The sequence below is a fragment of the Anguilla anguilla genome, chromosome 7, assembly GCF_013347855.1.
Source record: "Anguilla anguilla isolate fAngAng1 chromosome 7, fAngAng1.pri, whole genome shotgun sequence".
Taxonomy (NCBI): domain Eukaryota; kingdom Metazoa; phylum Chordata; class Actinopteri; order Anguilliformes; family Anguillidae; genus Anguilla; species Anguilla anguilla.
In genome coordinates, this window is record NC_049207.1 from 18,019,946 (window position 1) to 18,045,234 (window position 25,289).

A 25,289-nucleotide genomic window follows, 5' to 3' on the forward strand; every position below is an offset into this window, starting at 1 on the left:
GGGTCCCGCTCCAAACACGATGAGCTGTCTGCTGCTCCCCCCGGAGGTCTGGAAGGGGCTGATCTGGACCTGTGATCACACTGGTGACGCTCTACACCTGGAGACCACATTAAGCTCTCCTCCTGCTCTCCGCTAACCGTGGCCCCGGAGCAAGTCCCAATTCGACACCCAAAAACCGCACCCTGAATCCCTGCCCTAGAGCCTTGGGGGAAGTAATTAATGCGAGCTTCCCCTGGCTTTGCCAGTACACCGTAATTCGCACAATATACTGGATAAGACAGCCAAAATAAAGCTTGTACAACACAGAGATCAAAATGTGCACAGCAGCACAAACCTGGGCTGTGAGAATGCCCTGATAACGGCGGAAGGTAGAAAATGGCGTGACAGGGCCCTCAGTGCCTGTGCTTCACCCAGGCGAGGCCCAGGAGTGCCAGCCCAAACATGGAGACTCACGGCTGTCTGCTGCTAACGGTCCAAGGCTTCTGGTCCAATACAGCTCCAGCCTACCTGCAGCTGACAACTCAGTCTAAAGCGTGGGACTGGATCTCTTCTCGGTGCGGATACAGACTCTCTGCTTCCACCTGTCTGTAGTTAGTGTCAGTGGCGTCAGTGGCCATGAAAGATGATGAGTCTCACGAGAGAGACATCAAGGGAATGCCCAGGTAACAAAAACAAAATGCAACAAAAAACGCACACACTAGCACGCACATACACACAACTTAGACACATACTTGTGTGCATGTGCACTGGCACACACAAGATACTACAGAAAGAGGCTAGCAGCGAATGCTACTCTTCCATTGAGAATCGTTATAGCCCAGGCCCCAGCCAGCAGACTCCAGCTAGCTCAGCCCACTGCATAGCACCACACAGCACAGAGCACCAGAGGATGCCACATCCGGCCAAACAGTGCACAGCCGCATTACAGCAGTACAGCAGTACAGCAGTACAGCATTACAGCATTACAGCAGTGCATGGTCCTTATGAGGTGGGCAAGTGAAGCACACAGTCACGGAGTCACAGGCACACGCCTACAGAGAGAAGGATATGCACAGGTGCTCATGCAAAGTCTACTCGGCCCCATGCACACACAGAGACGCACGCAAACACAGACACACACACACAAACACACACTCTCATGCACACACGCATTCACACACGCACGTACACAAACACGCGCACATGCTCACATACAAGCACACACACACACGCGCGCGCACACACACACACAGCATTTCCTGTGCTACACAGACACGGCTGGGTGCACTTACAAGCTCTGAAGGATGGGCTGACATGAGTTCAGAGAGCTTCAGGAAGAAACAGGAGGAATGGAAGGGGAAGGGGAAGCATGAAAGAAAATCAATGACTTTAAAGAAAAATAAAGGAAAAACTGTCACAATAAAATAAAATGATTTTTTTTTTAAAGTGGCATCAGTGGAAGATGGCATTTAAAAAACCTGGGCACCGTACACAGGAGAAATGGATGCTCGCACATAAGCTACTCGATTTAGCATAGAGAAGCGGGCTCCAGCTACTGGGTGCACACCATAATGGACCAGGGAGAGAAACGCTAAAACACCGATAGCCATCCATAACCTGCCATTGGGTATCACTGTAAAGCATGTAGCGTGTGGAGAGGCTATCTGTGGGCAGCAGGGGGCGCTCTCACCTTCTTGAGCTGGGACTCCAGTTTGAGGCACTCCTCCTTCTTCTGCTCCAGGGTGATCTCCATGCTCTTCAGCTTGGAGTCCTTCTTGAGGCCCGAGGAGGCCAAAGAGGAGGCGTGCTCCTTCAGGTCCAGCAGGGAGGTCTGGGGGGGGGGGGGAGGAGAGAGGGAGGGGGGTTAGACGTCACCGTGCTCCTGCATTAAGCTGCCTGCTGCGTACGTTAGGGAGCTCTGTGAAGGACAGGGCGGGGGCGGGGGAGTGAAGCCAGGCCTCCTCCTTCACAGTGCGTGACTCAGTGGCGGGACATGGGAAGATGTTTCCTCACACGCTAAAGCACACCCCCGGTCCCAGGCCGAGGCCGAGGGCGATCCGAATCTCCAGCGCGTGTGTAAGCGGCGCATCGCGGTACCGCCGGGCCAGTTCGGGCTCAGCGCCGCGCCCCTCCACCCGTGAAGCGCTCCCCTGCCGCATCCGCTCCCGGTCAGGGGCGGCCAGATTTTACACATCACTGAGGTCCGCAGCCGAAAACACTGATCTAATGCTCATATGGCCTTACAGCGTTCTGTGGGTGGAAATGCATCGGTTAGCGAGGGGGGGGGGGGGTACAGCCTGAAATGGAAACGCCTGTCTTGTATTTTTAGTTTTTGCCAGAGCCTGGGACCAGTCATCCCTGACCCACTGTGCCATGTATCACCAGTAATACCATGTCGTACTGTCACGTGCTGGCGATCTTCAAACACACACACACACACACACACACACACACACACACACACACACACACACACACACACACACACAGTCACAGTGCCAGTCTGTCAGCCTCCAATCGCTGAGGTTCCCCTGCACCAGTTCTTAATCTATTAATGCTCTGGGCATGGGAGAGGAGAGCAGGACAGAGCAATGCAGAGGAGAGGAGAGGAGAGGAGAGGAGAGAAGAGGAGAGGAGAGGAGAGGAGAGGAGAGGAGAGGAGAGGAGAGGAGAGGAGCACAGAGGAAAGAGTTATGAGGGGGAGAGCAGGGTAGCTGGGTGTCATGCAGACTCAGCGCAACATGGAGCGAAAGGGAGAGGAAGGGATGAGAGAGGGGAGAGGGGAGAGGGGTCAGAGGAGGAGAGCAGAGAGGGCTGCGGCTGGCTGTTTATCCTGCGCAGCGCGAGCGTGAGGGAACATGGCCAGTGGAGGGGGTTAAGTGGTTTCCTGGCTCAGCCTCCTTTCGGGGCTGGAGCAGACAGCGGAGAGGAATGTAGGGATCCCACAAAATAGGAATAACATGAATAATAAAATCCACCACCGAAGAAAAACACAGAAGGTGGACTCCTTGTTCAACAGCCAGACACTTCGGGTTCCATGTCCTGTCCATATTGTCTTTTGTGTGTGTGCCTGTGTGTGTGCGTGTGGGTGTGTGCATGCACGTGTGTGTGCGTGTACGTGTGTTCATGTGTGCGTGTGTGTGTGTGTGTGTTCATGTGTGCATGCGCGTGTGTGTGTGTGTGTGCATGAGTAAAATAAAGCAATAAACAACCGGAACAGATAATCTATACACCAGGCACCGTCCCACAGTACTTCTGTTCCAGGCAGGGACCAATGAGAGCACAGATGATAGTGGCCATTGCGTCTCTAAGCCAATCAGGCTGACCGGTGCACTGAACCCGTGTGTGTCCTGAGCAGTGGGATGCAGGACCGCAGCCCTGGCGCCGTGGGTCAGCCCGGGACAGCGGGGTCGGGGAGAACAGGACGCCCGGGGGCGGACGAGCCGAGGGGGGAAGGAGGAGGAGGACGCCGCGACCCGAATCGGGCTTCCTGTCCGGACCGCCGGTCCCGGAGCACGCACCCCGGCTCCGTTTCGCTTCTTTAATTATCGGGCGCTGGAAACGCCGCGTGCAAGACAAACACCGCCCCGCCCCGCCCCGCCGCAAACCCGCGGCCACGCCCACGCCCCCGCCGAGAGCCGGCGGGCTCCCCCCGCAGCTCCTCTCCTCTCCGTCTCCGTCTCCGTCTCTCCTGCGGCGCGGACCGTGCCGTTCAGCAACGCGACCGGTCGGCCGACGCGTCCGTCCCGTCCCCTGAACCCGCCAGCGCCACGTCACCGAGCTGGCCAGCGAGCGGTGTCAATCAAACGGGCCGGCCAATCAGCCAGCGAGCCAGCGCGCAGAAGCCCGGTCATAAACGCAGATCAGATCTGGTTTCTATGACGTGCGTCAAACGCGTGACGCGCCGGACCGCGCTCTCAGAACCGCATCCTGCGAGCCGGCACCCCCCCTCCCCAAAACCCCCGGTCACTGACGCAGGCTGGCTGCGCTACCGGCCGCAGCCTTTCATTAGACCGAGCGGAGAAACGCGAAACCGTGATAAAATAATAATAATAACTCCTGTTCCCACGCATAGCTCTCTAACTGCCGAGCATCAGCGTGATTGATGCAGAAGAGCTGCTTTGCGAGCGTACGTATGTTGGTGGGTTTTGTGTGTGAGAAGAGGGCGAGGGGCAGGGGGCTAAAGGCTCTGTTTATAGCAGGACGTCCCCTGAAAGGCGTCCCATCCCTGGGTTTCATTTCAAAATTCCCCTCCTGACTGTATCAGACTTTCGGTCCACAAACAGACAGTCAGTTGCATAGCTTCAACTCACTGGACGGAGCACAAGAATGTGCTATCAGTGTATGTTCAGCTGGGTCAGATTCAGGTTATGGCCACAGAGTTAGGCCATTTGATTAATGAGGATACAGTCAGTTCAGTTGGGTTAGTCGGTGGTCAGTATTTGGTCAGATTAGTCAGACCAAGTGCCACATGGTGGGACACAGTGTTCAGTCAGTGTATGGCTCATGATATGGTCAGCGTTCGGTCAGTGTGCGATCAGTCTTTGGTCATGATATAGTCAGAGAGTGGTCAGTTAGGGTCATTGGACGGTTAGAGTGTGGTCAGCGTTTTCTCATGATATGGTCAGTGTGGGATCAGTATTTACTCATGATATGGTCAGTGGAGTCTGGTATGTGTGTGGTCAGTATGTGGTCAGTGTGTAGTCAGTGTGAGGTCAGTGTGAGGTCATTATGTGGTCAGTATGTAGTCAGTGTGAGGTCAGTGTGTGGTTAGTGTGAGGTCAGTGTGAGGTCATTAAGCGGTCAGCACTCACCTCACGGTCAGACAGGTCTCCCTGCAGCAGGCTGACCTTCTCCTTCAGCTCCTTCAGCTCCTTCTTGGTGCTGTCCAGCTCCTCGGTCTTCTCCCGCTCGTCTCGGTCCCGCTGCTCCTTCAGACGCTCGATGATTCGCTCCTTTGGGGAACATGGGAACGGGACAGTCACCATTACAGACCCTCACCAATTCTGCACAACTCGCACTGTGCCAAGGAGTCACCCATGTTCAACTCACACAGTGCCAAAGAGTCACTTGCATTCAACTCACACAGTGCTAAGGAGACACTGCTCACACACTCATTAGTATTCCTCACATTTGACTGTGGAGGTCACTTAAGAACACGTTCTCATTCACAATGACCCCACAGTTATGATGGCAGTAAAGATCGGAGATATAAACACTACAGAGCTGCATGCTTCTCTGCGCTAACCATGAGCAGCCCTCCTTAAAACAAGCCATCGCATCCTACTCCTGAAGTACTCATAAGCTTACTTTCACAAACTGGGGAAGTGCATATGACCTCACACACACACACACACACACACACAGGCATGCACACACACACACAGGCATTCACACACACACACACACACAGGCATGCACACACACACACACACACACACACACACACACAGGCATGCACACACGCACACACACACACACACAGGCATGCACATACAGACACACACATACCCACATTCACCTCACTGACAGCCTCCTTCACCTAACACATCTGTCAGCTCAAACAAAGAGGAAAGGCGTGAACTCGTTTCGGGGGAAGCGGTTAGCGGCTGTGGACATTACATTACATTACATTACAGGCATTTGGCAGACGCTCTTATCCAGAGCGACGTACAACAAAGTGTATAACCATAACCAGGAACAAGTATGACGAAACCCCTAGAGAGAAGTACCGGTCCAAGTACAGGGAACAACCGCATAGTTCAACCTGGACCCTGGTGGTTAAACTGATTAACACTAACAACGAGAACGGCAACAACGCAATCTATGGAAAAATAAAAATAAATAAAAATACAAGTAGTCGTTAAGACTGGCGCATCAACTAAGTCACCTATTAAACAGCTGCCTAGTTACAACCCTAAGTTTAGTCATTTACAGGGGGGGAAGGGATGGGGAGAGGTGCAGCCTGAAGAGGTGGGTCTTCAGTCGTCGTTTGAAATGGGTCACAGTCTCAGCTGTTCTGACCTCCACAGGGAGGTCATTCCACCATCGTGGGGCCAGAACAGAGAGGAGACGTGTTCTGGAAGTGCAGGTGCGAAGAGGGGGAGGTGCTAGGCGTCCTGAGGTAGCAGAACGGAGGGATCTGGCTGGCATGTAGGGTTTGAATATCTTTTGAAGGTATGCTGGGGCTGATCCCTTGACTGCCTGGTATGCTAGAACCAATGTTTTGAATTTGATGCGAGCTATAACAGGCAGCCAGTGGAGGGTAGTGAGCAGGGGAGTTACGTGGGAGTGTCTGGGGAGGTTGAAGACCAGACGAGCCGCAGCATTCTGAATGAGCTGCAGGGGTCTGGTGGCAGATGCCGGTAGTCCAGCCAGAAGAGAGTTGCAGTAGTCCAGGCGGGATAGAACCATTGCTTGGACCAGGAGCTGGGTTGAGTAGGTGGTGAGAAAGGGGCGGATTCTGCGGATGTTGTATAGGAAAAATCTGCATGCCCGGGTTACTGCTGCAATGTTGTTGGAGAGGGACAGCCTGTTGTCCATCATCACTCCGAGATTCTTGGCGCAGGGTGATGATGTCACTACGGTGTCCCCTAAGGAAATGGAAAAGTCGAGGAGGGGAGAGGATAGAGCAGGAATAAAGATTAGCTCCGTCTTTCCCGGGTTGAGCTTCAGGTGGTGATTGTCCATCCAGCTCTGTATGTCCCTCAGGCAAGCGGAGATGCGGGCGGGGACCTGTGTGTCCGATGGGGAGAAGGAGAGAAAGAGTTGCGTGTCGTCGGCATAGGAATGATAGGACAAGCCATGGGCAGATATTACAGGGCCAAGGGATCTGGTGTACATGGAGAAGAGAAGGGGACCAAGGACTGAGCCCTGGGGAACTCCGGTGGTGAGGGGACGGGGTGGTGATACCTTACCCGCCCAGGCAACCTGGAAGGAGCGGTCAGAGAGGTAGGACTCAATCCAGTCAAGGACTGTGCCGCGGATCCCTGTTGCTGCCAGGGAGGACAGGAGGGTAGAGTGGTCCACAGTGTCAAATGCAGCGGAGAGGTCTAGGAGAATCAGGACAGAGGAGAGGGAGGCTGCTCGTGCGGCATGGAGTGACTCACTGACCGAGAGGAGTGCAGTCTCAGTCGAGTGGCCAGGCCTGAAGCCAGACTGGTGGGGATCAAGCAGGTTGTTCTCAGAGAAATAAGCAGAGAGCTGGTTAGATGCAGCACGTTCGAGTGTTTTGGATAGGAAAGGGAGGAGAGATACCGGGCGGTAGTTCTGAATGACTGAAGGATCTAGTGTGGGTTTCTTCAGCAGCGGGGTGATGTGGGCCTTCTTGAAGGATGAGGGGAAACATCCAGAAGATAGGGATGAGTTCACGAGGGAGGCGACAAAAGGGAGGATGTCTGGTGTGATTGCTTGAAGGAGAGATGAGGGGATAGGGTCGAGGGCGCAGGTGGTAGGGCGGTGGGTGAGCAGAAGCTGGGAGACTTCAGTGTCTGAGAGGAGAGAAAATGTGGAGAAACAGGGGGCGGAGGACGCAGAGGGGGCGGAGGACGCAGAGGGGGCGGAGGACGCAGAGGGGGCAAAGGAGGTGCGGATGTCTGCAATCTTTTCGTCAAAGAATGCTGCAAAGTCATCTGCAGTGAAGGAAGACTGGGGTGGAGGAGGTGGCACGCTGAGGAGAGAAGAGAAAATAGAGAAAAGTTGACGAGGGTTAGAAATGGAGTTATGAATTTTGGTTTGGTAGAATTTTGCCTTAGCGGCAGTGACAGAAGAAGAGAACTCTTTCAGGAGAGACTGATAGGCTGAGAGGTCAGATGGGTCCCTGGATTTGGCCCACTTCCTCTCAGCAGCGCGGAGGGTGGCCCTGGAGGTGCGCAGGATGTCAGACATCCATGGACTGGGAGGGGATGAACGTGCTGGCCTAGGGACGAAGGGGCATAGGGAGTCGAGTGCTGAGGAGAGAGATGACGTCAGGGTGGAGGATGCAGAGTTAGTGGGGAGCTTGGAAAATGATTGAAGAGTGGGGAGGGAGGCAGTCACTCTGTGAGCAAGAGAAGAGGGTGATAGGGAGCGGAGGTTACGGCGGACAGTGACAGTGGGGATGGGAGGGGGAGAGGGAGGGTGTGGAGAGAGGGGGAGGGAGAAGGAGATGAAATGATGGTCAGACGTATGCAGGGGGGGTAACCGTAAGATTGGAGCTGGAGCAGGTCCTCAGGAAGATCAGGTCTAGGAGGTTGCCTGCCTTGTGGGTTGGAGGAGAGTGTTGTAGGGAGAGGTCGAAGGAGTGAAGTAGTGGTAGGAAGGCAGCAGACTGGGAGGCTTCTAGGTGGATGTTAAAATCTCCGAGGAGGATCAGCGGGGTGCCGTCCTCAGGGAAGGAGCTGAGCAGGGTGTCTAGCTCATCCAGGAAGCTTCCCAGGGGCCCCGGGGGGCGATAAATAACAATAATATAAAGGTTAGCAGGGTAGGTGATAGAGACAGGATGGAATTCAAAAGTGGATATGGACAGGTCAGGGAGGGGGAGAACAGAGAATTTCCAGGTGGGGGAGATCAGTAGACCAGTACCACCACCACGGCCAGATCGCCGGGGGGTGTGGGAGAAGGAGTAGGAGGATGAGAGGGCAGCAGGAGTGGCAGAGTTGTCTGGTGTGATCCAGGTCTCTGTGAGGGCAAGGAACTGCAGGGATTGGAGGGAGGCATAGGCAGAAATGAAGTCTGCCTTGCGCGTAGCAGACTGGCAGTTCCATAGTCCCCCTGTGACCGTGAAGTTCTCACAGGGGGTCAGCGGGGGGTAGCAGAGGTTAGAGGGGTTCCGTTGTCGGGGGGGGCCACGTCGCTGGAAGCGCCTTCTGAGGGGGAGAGCACAGACTGGAATGGGGAACTGGCTCATAAACTAGGAGGGAGCGACGCAAGCGTCGCTCCGAATGTACCTAATTAGCAGCTGAAAAGCTGAGTCGAATAACGCACTGATTACAGAGGTTAACAGTTTGTGATAGTGCAATAATCGCAATCTATCAATTCTAAGAATCAAACAACCATTAGCGAGGGTGAATAACCGTGAATAACCGAACGGGCGTACGCCAGCTCCGGCAGCTTGCCGAAATCTCCATCACCGCAGCAGATCGCAGTAACGTAACACAGTAACTTGATTGAAGGAGACGCCTGGCACAGGAACGGCAGCCCGGTCGATGGGCTGTGAGACCAGGCCCGCGGAAACCCAGAGCGGCGCTCGCACTGTAGCCCCGCAAACACCCCGCCCGGCCAAAACTCACACACAGCCCTGCCTCGCTGGACATTAATAACACACTTCTCAAAATGAAAAATTGCACAAAAGCTATTTTTCATTGCTGCTTTTCAAAAGCTGCTGGCTCGGGCCAGCGGACGCGAGCAGCGACTGGGGTACGAGCGACATCGAGCACGACCGGGTCCTTCTTGGCGGGATTCGCGGCAGGGTTTAATACTCGTGGCCCCCATACGAGAGCGTCCTCGTGCGAGCGGACGGAGACCTGTTTGTGCGTGACGCGGCCGAGGCGAACGCGGCGGGAGCCCCTCTGCGCTCTCCTGGCGCACGGCCGACGGGCTCGGGTTCCGTCTGGCTGAACGGGGCCGAACCCGGGCGTGCAGAAGTGTGGGGCGCTGGCACAGCCTGTGAGAGCTTCAGACGGCATGAAGCTCAGTGTGCAGGCCTGTGAGAGCTTCAGACAGTATGAAGCTCAGTGTGCAGGCCTGTGAGAGCTTCAGACAGCATGAAGCTCAGTGTGCAGGCCTGAGAGAGCTTCAGACGGCATGAAGCTCAGTGTGCAGGCCTGAGAGAGCTTCAGACGGCATGAAGCTCAGTGTGCAGGCCTGTGAAAGCCCCAGAGTGCTTCAGACAGTATGAAGCTCAGTGTGCAGGCCTGTGAAAGCCCCAGAGTGCTTCAGACGGCATGAAGCTCAGTGTGCAGGCCTGTGAGAGCTTCAGACAGCATGAAGCTCAGTGTGCAGGCCTGAGAGAGCTTCAGACGGCATGAAGCTCAGTGTGCAGGCCTGTGAAAGCCCCAGAGTGCTTCAGACAGTATGAAGCTCAGTGTGCAGGCCTGTGAAAGCCCCAGAGTGCTTCAGACGGCATGAAGCTCAGTGTGCAGGACTGTGCAGGTCCCAGAGTGCTTCAGACAGTATGAAGCTCAGTGTGCAGGCCTGTGCAGGTCCCAGAGTGCTTCAGACGGCATGAAGCTCAGTGTGCAGGCCTGTGCAGGTCCCAGAGTGCTTCAGACGGCATGAAGCTCAGTGTGCAGGACTGTGCAGGTCCCAGAGTGCTTCAGACGGCATGAAGCTCAGTGTGCAGGCCTGTGAAAGCCCCAGAGTGCTTCAGACGGCATGAAGCTCAGTGTGCAGGACTGTGCAGGTCCCAGAGTGCTTCAGACAGTATGAAGCTCAGTGTGCAGGCCTGTGCAGGTCCCAGAGTGCTTCAGACGGCATGAAGCTCAGTGTGCAGGCCTGTGAAAGCCTCGGTGTGGTCACTTGCCGAAAGCACAGGCCTTCACATCACCTTTCAATTGTTCGCTGCATGTAGACGTCTTACTCAGATTTCTTCTGGCTTTTTTAAAGTGTGCATTTCAGGGGGAAGTCTTAGATCCCAGATAAAAACAAGCTGTCTGGGACGCCATTTACGTTGAGTACACACAGATTACGGAAAGAATCGTGTAAACGTGGCTATTCGATTACTTACATCCACATATAAGCAATAAACAAAACACTAGCATAAACTGCCAACTCCCAATAACCAGGGTATTGGTGTGCATGTAAACGTAGCCAATGATGGGACACCACTGCTTTGGTCTTGCCAGGGGAAGGCTGGCTACGTCAGGTTAGCCCTACATCCGTCCCTGAGCCACAACCCAGGTGCCCATTGGCTACTAGCCGCCGACGGCAGGCAGCCCGATGCGCACCAGCTCTCCAGCGGTATGGTGCGGTCTGAAGTGCCTAACAGAACCACTGGCCTGTGGAACAGTGGAGTGCGTTTCAGCCACGGCGCTGCCAAACTGCGCAGGTGAAGGTAATTCCAGAAGCAGAACGAAAGGGAGGTGAACTGAACCCGTGCCTGTGCGATAGGGGGCGGGGAGGGGCAGATTCAGCGAGACGGGCGGGGTGATGGAACACGAGCAGGGAGCTGAGCTCATTTTCACGTGCCAGACCTCGAAGGATCATCCAAACCACCACAGGCACTCTCCACATTTCACACAGGAAACACACAGTCACACATCTGATCTGTGAACACACACACACGGACACAACCCAGCAAACACTGACACTTATTCACTGTAATTAACACACAGGAAAGGAGACTCACTCAGAAGCATACCAGCACAGACACACATAGAGGCACACGCACACACACACACACACACACAGAGGCACATACACACACAGAGACTCACTCACACACACACACGCGTGCGAGGGTGCACACGCACACACACTCTCTCACACACACACACACAGTGATCCTGGGCACACACGCACGCACACACACACACACACACACGCACACAGTGATCCTGGGCACACACACACACACACACAGTGATCCTGGGCACACACACACACAGTGATCCTGGGCACACACACACACACACACACACGCACACAGTGATGGCGGGCGCAGCTCTGACTGAAAGTGACAGTGGGTAATGACCCCTGGCCGGGGCTCGGCAGCGGGGAGGTCAAGCGCAGCGTGATGTGGGCATGCTGCCGGCGGGGCGGACGGCTGACAGCGCACAGCCATCTCCCGTCACCCGGCACCGCCAACCCCACGGCCGGGGACGTCACCGCGCCGCACCGCACCGCAAACCCGGCTCCCTCCGCCTGCAGCCGGAGCCTCCCGCCTCTCTAAACTAAACCAGCAGCGCCTCATTCTCTACTACAGCAGCAGCAGAAACCACGTTTGCTCCAGTCAAACAAAGATCCCTGCTTTTCCTCCCGATTCTGAGATGTGTATTCGTCTTAGTGACACAGGGAATCTGGCGGGTTTCATCTAACCACATGAGAAACCCTTTTTGTTTCAGAAATTCTTCAATAAATACACATATCACTTTAAAAGATGAATTAATATTTTTTTTATAAAACTGAGTTTATCACAGCCAATCACGATACATGGGGGGTGAGGGGGGGCGGGGCTCTGCAGTCTCAGAGCCTGTGGCTGCTGGCATCGCGGCTGTGAGCATAAAGGGACCATGGTGTCAATGGGGGCCCACCGGGCCAGAGACTGGAGGACAGGGGCCCCCCTGTAGAACAATGGGATTAAGGGGCCGGGGTGGGGCAAAGGGCAGGGGGCCGCTGAATGGAGGGGGGGTGAGGGGGCACAGAGAGAGCGGTGATGGGGGCAGGACAGAAGCGCGGGGGCCAGCAGAGGGGCTGTTAACATCCAGTGCTTGAGCGCCCCTGTATGGACCCGCCGCCTCCCAGAACAAAGGGCAGCTCCCCCAGGAGAAGGAGCCGACCCCGCATCGCTATAGTGACGGCCGCCTGAGGGGGGGTGGGTTTGGGAAGCGGGAGCACCATGGGAATATGAAAGTCCCCCCCCCCCCCCCCTTATATTAGCCTTTCAGATGAAGACTCGGGTGTGTACACCAGGATGAATGTGTGGAAATATATCGTACATTGAGATGTAGGAGTGGGTGCGTATATTAGGGATGTAGGTGTGGGTGTATTCATTGTGCTGAAGATGGTGGCATGTGCACTGTGATGTAGGTGTGGGAGTTTATAATGTGATTGAGGTGTAGGCGTGTGCACTGTGATGTAGGTGTGGGAGTTTATAATGTGACTGAGGTGTAGGCGTGTACACTGTGATGTAGATGTGGGAGTTTATAATGTGATGGGGGTGTAGGTGTGTACACTGTGATGTAGGTGTGGGAGTTTATAATGTGATTGAGGTGTAGGCGTGTACACTGTGATGTAGATGTGGGAGTTTATAATGTGATGGGGGTGTAGGCGTGTGTGCTGTGGTGCAGATGCGGGAGTTTATAATGTGATGGGGGTGTAGGCGTGTGTGCTGTGATGTCGGTGTGGGAGTTTATAATGTGATGGGGGTTTAGGCGTGTGTGCTGTGATGTCGGTGTGGGAGTTTATAATGTGATGGGGGTTTAGGCGTGTGTGCTGTGGTGCAGATGCGGGTGGAGACGGACCTTCTCAGCCAGCGCCTCCTCCAGGGTGGTGAGGGCGGTGTCGGTGTTGGAGGTGTCCGCCTGCAGGGACTTCACCCTCTCCTTCAGACTGCTCATCTGCTTCTCCTTATCCCTCAGCTGCTCCTGCAGGTTCTCAATCTGGAACAGACACACAGCACTGCACTGTTAACAGCCTTCAACACACACACACAGCACTGCACTGCAACACCCAGCAACAGACACACAGCTTTGTGCTATAACAGTTACCAAGAGACACAAAGTTTTACATCGTAACAGCCATCACAAAAGAAGCAAATCAACAAAAAAAAACTTCTTGCAACACTGTCACCAGTTTCATTAGTGTGAACCTGAATATCTAATGAGATATCTAAAGAATTCTGATAAGGCAGTATATCAATAATGACAAGACTAATAGTCAAGGACAATATCCTTAATTTTGTCAAGGATATCACTTGAACCCACACGGAACGCCCAATGACATGCATTTCAAAAGAGACTGTCGATATATTTCATCGTAAAGAAGAGAAATAAATCTGTTAACCACTAGTGCTTATATACAAATTCTTGTCGCCACTTTCTACTCCATCTGAATTTGAAAAAGCAACATCAAAGAGTGGAGAATTCTGCCAGTGAGATGAGAAACATGGATAAGGGATGCTTCAGTGAGTCCTACAATTTCAGCCCTTACATATAAGAGAAAATATCTGTCCGATTTCAATGCATACCAGCTCTCACATACTTTGGTTAAGTATGTGGTGACAATGTAGTATAATGAATAGAAAATTGGGTCCAAGGATGTTGGTACAAATCCCGGGTAAGGTGCTGCTCTTGAGTTCTTACAGTTCTTAACCTTAATTGTTCCTGTAAACATCCAGCTCTTTAAATGAACTGCATGTAAAAAAAAGAATGTAGGCATCCGCTAAAAGTCTGGAATGCTAATTTTAGTAACGAAGGTAATTCTTTGCAGTAAGGGCGTTTAACGTGGCAGCCAGGGCCCCTCCGCATTTCTCTGGATTCTGAGGCACAACAAGCGCGCGTGAGTGTTTCTTGGAACGAAACCGGGTCGTTTGCCCACAACACCGCACGCACTTATCGCGCGCCTTAAAGAACATTCTTTAAAAAAAATCAATCGCTAACGAAAGCGAAAGGGAACATCTCTCGTAGTGACAATTAAAATTTAGTGCTTTTATCACGCGCGTGCCAAAACAACAACAGCCCGCATTCAAATGAGCTGATGAATTACCCCGGGAAAGATGGGCATTTCAGACAATAAATCCATTCATCATGGGAAGAAGGCCCAATGGGAAGATTGACTGTTCCTTTTTCCCATTTCACATTTAATTAAACAAGAGACGGGTTTGATAAATAGCTCCGAATTTTTTCTAAAGCTTTAAAATAACCTGATGTCAATAAAATTACCGGCCGTGATTCTGCTGCTGTTGCCGCCAGAATTTATTTAGGCCTACAATAAAAATAACTGTATCCTGGAAACGGAATTTGAGAAAGAATTTAAGCAAAATATCTTCGGGAATAAGAATTTGAAGTGTGCGGTTTGTGTTCGCTCCACTTTGTTCAGTCGATTGAATAAAACAAACATTTTTTTGCTTTTGTTTTTTCGTGCAAGGGGAAGCAACTGTTGCCATGACTACAGCTACGAACAGCACTGACGCAGGAGAGACAAAGGTGTAAAGACTGTAAAATAACAGAAAAAGTAGTGTAATGAGGAAACAGATGTCTGTTCCAGTTTTAGGCGTAATGAACCTACAGACCCAATAGGCACTCGCAACCAGTCAAAGAGGAAAACCCTCACATGAACGGGTCTTTTTTACATTAATTTTCCTACAGACTCAGACACTTTCAGAAGCTGCCAAAAATGGTTCCAGTTTTTTCCATTTTTAATTAACTAAAAGCAGGGACTTTTTACATAGCCTAAATAACAAGTAACCAGGATTCTAAACCAGATAGATCAATAGATAATGTTGCTTCAACTTATCTATTTATATTTAAAATGATGGATGTTTTGGCAGAGGTTGTATTAAGACAAGCAAAGAAATAACAGGAAGCATGGAGAAATTTGATAATGGATTTGCCCTGGTTCAAACTAATGCAGTTGTCTCCAAAACAATAAAACTTGAGGGGCACAGTTTTTTTATTACTTCAGACAAGTTTTGACAGATGTTCCGTGCAAGCTGTTAGTGGTAAGAAAGGCGTTTTAAAGTGAAAAGTTGAAAAGGGGTATTTTCTTAATTTCATGATCGGAGATTTAGCGAGCTATAGCGATAGCCGGCTACGTGCCGCACTGTGTTTAGCGTTTAGCGCCGGGCCCGTGTTCGTCCTTCACGGATGTGTACCAGAGTGTCACAGAATAAAGATCGATAAGAGTTCAAAGCGAGAAAACGAGGTACAATCCTTTCCCGATTCAGCGCTAAAAATAAACCGTTGCGAATTACCCGTGATATTGTATTACAATATTTGCCTTTGGTGCAATCTTGCATCAGCTTACAAGTACAATAATTGCAATGTTACAAGCAGCTGCACTGGCATGCGCTCAATTTTTGGCAAGACAGAAATTTCGGTAATACAGACTCGAATAACTGTAGCTACATCCTGAGGTGTTGGCACATTTACACCCCTATTTCAAAATGCCTGAGGGAACAACTGTAGCCTACTCATAGAGTGTGACAGGTACACTTGTACATGGCTTGAAAAACACCAGTTTTATTAAGCAATAGTACATGATACATTCAATAAACTTAGTTTATAGGGCTCCAGACAGGACCTCCATCATCAATGTGATAGTAATGGATGCCATGCAGAATGGTAGAATGAAACATTAGAAAAGCTTCCAGTGGCTCAACCCTTATTGCAAGCAAGTCTGTACAGAAGAGGGAGGGGGCTTGACATTCTGGATTTCTGAATAGAATCAGCCCTAGATGTATGCAGGGTCAGTGGTGTGTGTGTGTGTGTCTGTGTGTGTATCCATTTCCACTGTCATCCCTGGGTCTGCTCTACAGCAGACAGGCAGGCCTTCTTCCCCACATCAGTGGGGATCACGCTTTGCAGTGGGGCGTCCTTTCCCACAATGCATCAGAGCCCGGCTGTGTGGAATGCAGCGGCGGCGCACACTCGAGGAGGCTTGCCGCGGAAACGTGCGAAAAACATCTCGGCTCTCTCATTAATCACCCATCCGGCTGACAGCTTGAGTGACAGCTCCTCCCCTCTCTCCGAGGACACGTCACGCGTACGAGCGCGCCGCGCGCACCTCTCTGTCTGTCCGTCCGTCAATCCCACACACCACCTCTCACACACAACCCCTCACACACACACACACGGCTTCCTACATTTCCACACACAAACATACAAACAAATGCACACACACACACCACCCCTCACACACAAGCGCACACACACACACACACAACGCTCCCCACCTTTCCACACACACACACAACCTCCACACACACACAATGCTCCCTAGCTTTACACACTCACACACACGCACACACACGCATTTCCGTACATGGCGCTCTCTCCTCTGAGCTGTCTGAGAGGATCATCGTCCAGCCGTCGGTTGTGTAAGGCCGCCTGCATGTCATTAGGCCCCTTTTCCAACGCGCTGGCTCTCCTCGTTACGCGCGTTCGTTACCATGGATAACAAAGTGTGCTTTCGCACAACACGCCGGCCAGCACAGACGCAGACGCTGTGCAGACCGCTTTGAGGGCAAACTATTATTGAACGCAATTTCCTAATTTGGTTATGTCAGTGTACCGCAGGTCATCAGGCTAATAGAAGCAAGACAATGGTCCCCTTTTCCCACCAGCGCTGCGCTGCTGAGGAGGAGGGTCTATATTTAGATCACAGTATCTGAGACCCCAATTACGTTTGGCTCGGTTACAAAGGCGTGGAAGAAATGAGCCCACGTCAGGATGCCGGCGGAGACGGTTACGCGGCTGTAAGATGTGGTGGGAACCCGGGGAAAGGGGTTCAGTGTGCCGGGAGAGAGACTGCTCCACCCCGGGTAACAACGAAGGGGACACATCCCTAAATCGATGCCACATTGGGATCCAAACGAGCTCGGCCTGTTCGCCGGGGCGCCCCCCCCCCGGCTCTGCTGGGTCCTGGGCCAGCGGTTCAGCCAAACGGACCTGCAGCACGTGAGCCACCCGAGGAGAGCAGCACGGGGGCGAGGAGCTAAGGGGACGCATGTACGGGTGTGTGTGTGCGCATGTGCGGGCGTGTGCGTGTTTTGGTGAGCCATGGCTCCACTTGGTGACCAACATCCATGCAGCATGCATCCAGACAGCATACAAAGACCTGCATTTCGCAACTGGGCAAGAAACGCTGCCTGTCTGCTTACCCAACCCAAAGGAACCAGGAAGGAGGGCGGTGCTTCCTGATTGGGAGTCTTACCAAGGGTCCTCTCTCACTCAACCCACCCACTGCCAAAACGCCATCCCCTCACTGCCTATTAACACCGCCTACAGAACCGACTTGACCAAAACCCAACCGCCAGCCATCGGGTTTGGAGAATACCCGCGACGGGACTGTCTACCGCCGCTTTGACAGGAGCCTCGAGTTGTGTGGCACTGGGGCAGGGGAACTGGGGAAAGCCAGCGCACGCTGGGGCTTGAGCCCGGCTCAGTAATGTAAATGAGCCAGAATGGCTGGCACTTGAGCCCAGCTCAGTAATGTAAATGAGCCAGAATGGCTGGCACTTGAATGGGTAAGCCTTGACAGGTAAGTGGCATGCCGCCAGGCAGCCTTCTCTTTGTGTCTCCGGCTCTGATTAATTAGGAACTAGTGTAAACTTCCTGCAGTCCCAGACAAAAGGGAGACGTAGTCTTCTCCCTGCCTCTCCCCCTGCCTGACTGATGAGGGACAGGATCTTCCCTTTTTGATGTGGAGGTTATCATTAATTTACAACTTCTCCTCATTAGCATTCTCTTTATTTTTCCAAGCTCTGGCTCACCTCCCCCCCCACCCCAAAACCCCCACCGCCACCCCGCTTCCCCCGTCCCAGGTCCCAAACCGCAAAGTGGAAAAACTGCTGGTTTCCCCCCCCCCCCCCCAAAAAAAAGATCACAAAACAAGGAAAGTTAAGAAAAACTAAACAAGGGAACAGATTAGGGTTTAATCTTTTCTGCCCCCGTGGCCTGTTTCCTCTCCCCGTCTTATAAAACAAGCGCATAATTGCGCGCCCCAAGTGCTGCGGTGAGGAACAAAGATGGAGATGGAGTGGAACAGCGGAGAAGTACAAAAAGGAGGGGGGGGGGGAAACAACCTCTGCGTGATGAATATGACCTAAAAAAAGAAAAACAGTCAGGCTTCATTTAGCCTGCCCAACCAAGGCCTGCTCAGTGTCACCAGTCTAATCAGTTTACATATTTGAGTGCAGATTGCTGAACTGTGGCCTGTTCCCCCCCCTCCCTCCCCCCCCCCCCCCCCCCCCCCCCCCCCCCCCCCCCCCGCATTAACTAATTTTATTTTCTTTCAGTTTGTCCTCCTCTGAACCGACACTCCGCTCTTCGGGGTCCAAACCGCCACTCCCAGGATTTGGGCTGGCCCGCGTTCAGCGGATATTCCCCCCCCCCCCAACCCTTATCAGCCCTCCCATATTTTCAACCTCACTAATAAGGCTAAGCGGTGTTTTTTTCGTTACAATAACAAACGGCCAATATAAACAGGCCCCGTATGCGCGGAGCAGCCGGGGGGGGGGGGGGGTGAAGGAATCCCGCCAAATTCCGGCCGCGGTCCCCTTTTATCGTTTTCCGACGGCGAGCACCCGCTCGCTCGGATCGGCGGGAAGGGAAAGAGACGCGGGAGAAGCAGCGGGCCGCTCCGCGCGTGCCTCTGGGAGAACGAGCTCAGAGTCAAAAGGCTTTCTGAGAGAGAGAGAGAAAAACGCTGCTCAGAACATGAAAGGAGGGAAAAGAGGAGAGGAACGGCCCGGCTGCGCGCCTCCTTCGGGGAGAGGCGGCACGCCGCGCGCTCCCCGCTCTGATAGGAGGCGTCCGGAGGCGAGCGGCGAGAGGATTTCACTCAGGATAAAACAATCAGCGCTAATCCGCCTTCTGCAGGGCACACACTGCCCGTCTGCACCGCTGATACACACAGGAGAGAGCAGGGAGAGAGGGGGGGAGAGAGAGGAGGGAGATGGGGGGGGGGAGAGAGAGAGAGGGAGAGGAGGGAGAGAGAGAGAGAGAGAGAGGAGGGAGCGGGAGAGAGGGGGAGAGAGCGGGAGAGAGAGGGGGAGAGAGAGAGGAGAGAGAGAGAGACAGAGAGGAGAGAGCGGGAGAGAGAGGAGAGAGCGGGAGAGAGAGAGGGAGCGAGTGGGAGAGATAGAGGGGAGAGGGGAGAGAAAGAGAGAGGGAGCGAGTGGAAGAGAGAGAGGAGAGAGCGGGAGGGCGGGAGAGAGAGGGGGGGAGAGAGTGGGAGGGAGAAGGACAGAGAGAGAGAGGGAGAAAGAGCGGGAGGGAGAGAGCAGTAGAGGAAGGCAGAGAGAGAGGAAGAGAAGGGGAGAGAGAGGGAAGGGGAGAGAGGGGCAGATAGAGGGGGGGAGGGAGAGAGAAGGAGAGGGGGAGAGGGAGGAGGGAATGGGGAAAAAGAAGGGAGAGGAGGAAAGGGGGATGGAGGGAGGGGAGACCGGAGAGATGGAGCAGGGAAGAAAAGGGCAGAAGAGACGAGGTGACCGATGAGGAAGAAGGAATGGAGAAAGAAAAAGAGAGGAGGGGGAGAAAGAGGAGAGTAAAGCAGGGAGAAAGGAGAAAAGGGAGGAAAGGAGAGGAGAAAAGACAGCAGTGCCCAGCTGAAAGCCCCGAGCATCTGCAATCCAGCCCTGCCTCCTCTTCAGAGAGAAACCACTGCCACAAATCAATGACACCCCCCACCAACCCCAGCCCATAATGCCACAGAACCCGAGCACACATTACACTGGTGATTAGCTGGAGCATCACTTTAAAAGTATCTGGAGCCAGGAAGCATCATCCAGAGAGACTAATAAGCCGGTAGACTGTCTCTCTACCAGAGACAACACTCGCAACCCAAATGGGAATCTCTGTAGACCAGAGGACTATCAGCGTCCCACACCCCACCACTTTTCAATAAAGTAACTTACATCCCACTGATCCCAAATCAGGTCCTGCTGCTCCTACAGAGCCTGCGATAATGAGCAGCTTTATATCAAACTGATCCCAGATCAGTGTCCTGCTCCTACAGGAGCACTCCAGCAGGCAGGAGGAACACCGAGCTTCAGAGAGCAGCACGGCGTCCGGCCCGTCACAGCCGCAGGGCTACAGCGTGTACCAGAGGAGCAGCAGCACACACAGGACGGCCCGTCTGAGTGACCGGGGAGAGCAGAGCGCTGTCTGCTTCAGCAGCAAACTCTCCCCCCCCCCCCTTAACCCCCCCCTCACCACGGCCCTCTGACCCGGGGGGGGAAGTCTGAGAGCTCCGTCTGAATAAATCACCAGGCTGGTTTCTCCATTAGAGATGGAGGTGAGCGCTGGTCTCCCTGTTCCCTCTCTCTCTCTCTCTCTCTCTCCCCCCCCTCACTCCCTCCCTCGTCTCCTCTCCCTTTTCTTCCCAGCTCCATCTCTCCTGTCTCCTCTTCCTCCATCCCCCTTCCCTCCCCATTCTTTCCTCCCTCTCTCTCCCTCCTACTTATACCTCTCTCACTGTCCCCCTTTCACTCTCTCCCTCCTTCTCCCCTTCTCTGGGGGGGGGCCTACTCTCTCTTGCCTGGCTGGACACCACGATGGCTACAGGGCCTCGGGGGGGGGGGGGGGGGGCACAGTAACTGCTGCAGGCAGCCAAACATGGACACGGCTCGCCTGCTTTCCCCTCTCCCTCAACAACCCCCCACCCTCCTTTCCCCCCCACCCCCCCCCACCCTGGAGACACATGTCACTAAGACGAATGTGAGCGGGCCGGTCGTCCAGCGAGCCCGTCTCCCGTTGGCCCGGCGACGAGCTGTCGCGTCAGGACGAGGGCGAGCCGCGGGTCCCAGGGGGCTCACCTGCGCCCGCTTCAAAAGAGCCCGTCCCCTGCCCCGCGCTTTCAGGCTGGGCTCCGGGGTCAAAGGCGGCCTCTCGTGCATCCAAAATCCACTGTCCCGCGATCTGTACACAAGCCGTGCCTGAGGTCCCCCATCCTCTGCCACGGTAACACAGGACACTGGGAGAACCTCCGTCCACCACGGCCAAGAGTTCACTGCTTTACTGCCTTTCATTCTGTCCAACCCGACACATCCCTCTGCTGTCAGGGAAAGATTCATCAAAGTCACAGGACTCTTTATCTCATAAATTAATATCCTGATTTCAGAGCTAGAACTCAAACTACAGAATCACGCTTTGAATCCCACAGTGCACTGGGAAAGCAGACCCCCCCCCATGTCAGAAAGCCTGGTGCTCCCCAGCCCTTATCTTCAGCAGAAAACTTAGCGAGATGCGTCACTGAACCCTGAACTGTGGCTTCAATAGGCTCAGCCTTTCTGTGAGTCTGGTACTGGGGGGGTTCATATCTCATATCTCAGGGCTGGGGGGTGGGGGGTGGGGTTCACACCACTCAGGGACTTTTAATTCACATGTCTCTGTGCTCTTCTTTGCCGGGTCTGTTCTAGAGAAGTCAGAAAGTACATTGCAAACTGCAAAGAGAAAACAGTGCCACAGCGCCATCTAGTGGAACATCGAAATAACGCGAGAGTGCACAAGAGAATGAGGGCACTATTTAACTGCATTATTTCTCATCACAGAAAATTGTTTGTCATAGGATCTTTTGTTTGCCTCTTTATTTTGCGATACTCTATTGTGAATTTGCACAATGCTTATATGCGTTGGCAGTACGAACAATAAGAGCACAAAAAATGATGGAATTTCATAAATTGAGATGGAGAGAAAAGATGAAAAGAGGGCAGCTAACTCGTGGAGCTTTTTGGGGCGGGTATAAATGGGCGTGTACACACAGGGCAAGGGGGCGTGGCATGCTGGTCCCTAACCCCACCCACCTTCTTCTGCAGCACGTTGACCTTGCGCTCCTTCACGTCCAGCATGTCCTTCAGGTCGTGGATCTCCCCGTTGAGGGTGCCCTTCTCCTCGGACATCTCCTGGATCTGCCTGCTCTTCTTATTCAGCATGGCCTCCTTCTCCTCCAGGCGCAGACGCAGCGCGTCCACCTGCAGGGGGCGCACACACACACACGCGGTGGTCAGAGACAGTCACATGCTACCGGTCAATGTTAAATTCCACCCGGAGCACATCGGCCCTGGATTTCTACTCTTAATTCTCACAGTGGATATTGGCTGTTAGTTATTATTCCCAGTGTGCAACAAGAGGCTGTTATTCTCTAAGACCCCGCTGCGTTACACTGCAGTCACAGTCTGAGCCTGTTCTGGAGCAGTGCCTCTCTGGACACGGGGGGTAGTTTTGCGATGAGAATGTTTCTGGCGGAAGAACAACCTGTTCTTTCGCGTCTCTTTCGCGTGCGGGTCAAAGACAAAAGAAACCAGACAGCCGGGCCAAACTGTGATACAGTAGCGCCCTCTGGTGGTAGCATTGAGAAAACCACAGACTTGTTCCGCAGCCGTGGAAAAGGCATTTGTTCAGAGGGAAATAATTGTAATACAAAAATAATTTAATGAGGTGTTCCAGCCACGTTGTTGCTTCAGCTTTTAATGAGCTCTTAACTGAAAACCGAAGAATCGCCTCACAGTCAATCTGCTACGTATCCTGAGTGAAGCAAAAGTATCGCCGGAGTCATACTAATAAAAAACACACATGCAAAGAGTTTTTAAATTGCCATTTTAAGGGAGGAAAACGGCCAAAAAATTGAAGGCGATGTTGTATTATATGCAATCAATTAGTCACTTGCACGAAAAAGCAATCTGGATTTTTAATGGCATCCTGAAAGCCATGAAACCTCCTGGCTCAGTCCAGTCAGTGAAACAGGTGAGCTGTACAGCTGCCCAGCACTCTCCATATTAAATTGAACAGAGACAGAAAACCATGGTAGTTATTATACTGTTCACAACAATAACTCAGACTAGAGAGATGCTGCTTATGAATTCTGAAATGGATGATTAACTTGCTGAGGGACAAAATGTCCTTCTCGGTTTCACAGACAGTGAAATCCTCAGAATGCACAGATCGCACTGTGCTCATAGAGACGGGAGTGGGGAGAGCAGGTGAGTTCTGTTTGATCACAAATCCAAGTACAGGATAACCATCACGACTGTCATGAAAGAGACTCCTTCATTCTCCTTCATATACATTTCAGAAGGCGTATCAAAGGAAAGTTTAATTAGTAATTCCATTCACTCTTCTACGCCCCTGAGCGAGTCACTCAGACACATAATTAATCTTATGTAATGAAACTCAACACCAGTTTGCGCTACCAATTTGTTTAACAAACAAATGAACAGCTATAACTTGAATACTTTTAGTTCATGCTTCCACATACACACTTCCCAAGTGTAAAGATCATCATTATATCATGGGTCTACACTGCATAAGAGATGTAGCCATTTAGTACAATATAAATATTTAAGAATTACGACGATATAAGATAATGTTTAGTTCAAAATTGTACTGTTTAAAATTGGTTTAAATTTCAGCTCTTCAAAGAGGACGGCGGTTTGGTAGCGCCCCCCCCCCCCCCCCCCCCCCGTGCACTCGGCCGGGCTGGCCGCAGTACCTCGGTCTGCAGGATGGCGGCGCGCTGCTCCTTGGCGGTCAGCGACTCCTTCAGCACCTCGATGTGCTGCTTGCTGTCGGAGAACTGGTTGGTGAGCGTCTCCAGCTTGGTCTGCAGCCCCAGCAGCTCCGTGTCCTTCCTGGACAGGTCCTGCTTCACCTGGTCGATCTGAGCACGCCCCAAGAGGAAGATGAAGAGGAAGAGGAAGGGGGGGAGGAAGATAACAGTCAGCACTCTCCCAGTCCAACACCAAAATCCCTCCATCAACCCTCACAAACCAACACCCCCCCCCCCTTCATCCTAGACAGGAACAGAGTCGCATCAAAGAGCAATATCAGTGTGAGCTTCCACAGTCTACCAAGCATCATTCCTTAAAGAACAGGTATTCTTCAGCCTGTGGAAAGCTGCTGCGTTTAAATGGCAGTTGTTCTTGCAGGTCTGTGGGCAGCCGGTTATGAGGCGTGTTGTGTGAGCACACACGTGTGGCTTACTGGGGTGGGCAGCTCATCTGTGATCGTGAGGAGGCTCGTAGGGCAGCTCTGCACAATCAGCTCACGCAGGCATCCATTATTACAGTCTGGCCTAAAGCAGCGCTCAGCATGGCTGGGCTGGATTGGATTGGGCTGGCCTGGACTGGACTGGGCTGGGCTGGGCTGCCTCTCTTCCCACTGCTACCACTGAGTCCACACTCTGAAGGGCCCGAAGCTGAGTGGAACTGCCTTCATCTCCCCTCTCTCCCTCACACACTCCCCCACCTACCCTACCCTGAAGTCAGACCCCCCCCCTTCCCATGAACTATCAGGTAAACTAACAGTACCCAACACTCTCGCCCAGTCCTTCAGAAAATCCTGCAAAAAAGGGTGAGAGTTAAACTGCACGACAAAAGCACAAAGAACCCTAAATAATCGAGAGCGACAGAGTCACTTAGGGCTGTTTTTGGTCATGTGTTTGGTGAGGCCATTTTGTGTGTAATTCAAATGGTAGCAGACAAGGTAGCACCCACATGGTGGACCACAGCAAGGTCTAAATGCCAGTCCCACAGCATGGCACATCTCACAGGGAAGCTGGCACTGCCCGGTGAGCTTACTGTGCCACATTCATGCATGTATGAGCATGCGCCCGCTAACTGCTTTAGTACCACAAAAATACCACATCAAAATCTGGTTAATTAAAAATCAGTGTTTTTTTTTTTTTTTTGGTAAACACTGCAGCAGAAATGGCCCTGGACACCCAGGTCATCACTGCTGGCCACTCCAAAAACGCCACCCCAAGTCTGGAGAGGACTCATGCAGGAGAGAGAGCGGAGGTTAGGGAGGAAACTCTACGGTCAGTACTCCGGTCAGTGCTCACCCTGGCGAAGAGGCGTGCTAGAGCGGTAAAGAGGGAGGAGCTAAACAAGCCCGGTGCTCGTTAGTGTTCTCAGCTCTACCCAAACCACAGCGAGAGAGAGATGCAGAGGAGAG

General features: G+C 52.8%; 1 protein-coding gene across 9 annotated transcripts in view; it reads right to left on the reverse strand.

Annotated features, from left to right (window-relative positions):
• LOC118232528 (ELKS/Rab6-interacting/CAST family member 1-like) overlaps positions 1–25,289 on the reverse strand; it is a 223,498-nt gene that overhangs the window by 139,648 nt on the left and 58,561 nt on the right. For 5 of the 9 annotated variants that reach the window (XM_035427594.1, XM_035427591.1, XM_035427590.1 and 2 more), the window contains 5 exons: positions 23,827–23,994; positions 22,142–22,309; positions 13,140–13,277; positions 4,794–4,934; positions 1,670–1,810 (listed from right to left, as the gene is read on the reverse strand). In XM_035427594.1, coding sequence (XP_035283485.1) covers positions 1,670–1,810; positions 4,794–4,934; positions 13,140–13,277; positions 22,142–22,309; positions 23,827–23,994 — 756 coding nt within the window. Of the gene's footprint in view, positions 1–1,271; positions 1,308–1,669; positions 1,811–4,793; positions 4,935–13,139; positions 13,278–22,141; positions 22,310–23,826; positions 23,995–25,289 lie in introns of all 9 variants that reach the window. The other 4 variants (XM_035427588.1, XM_035427589.1, XM_035427587.1 and 1 more) reach the window with 1 other exon arrangement.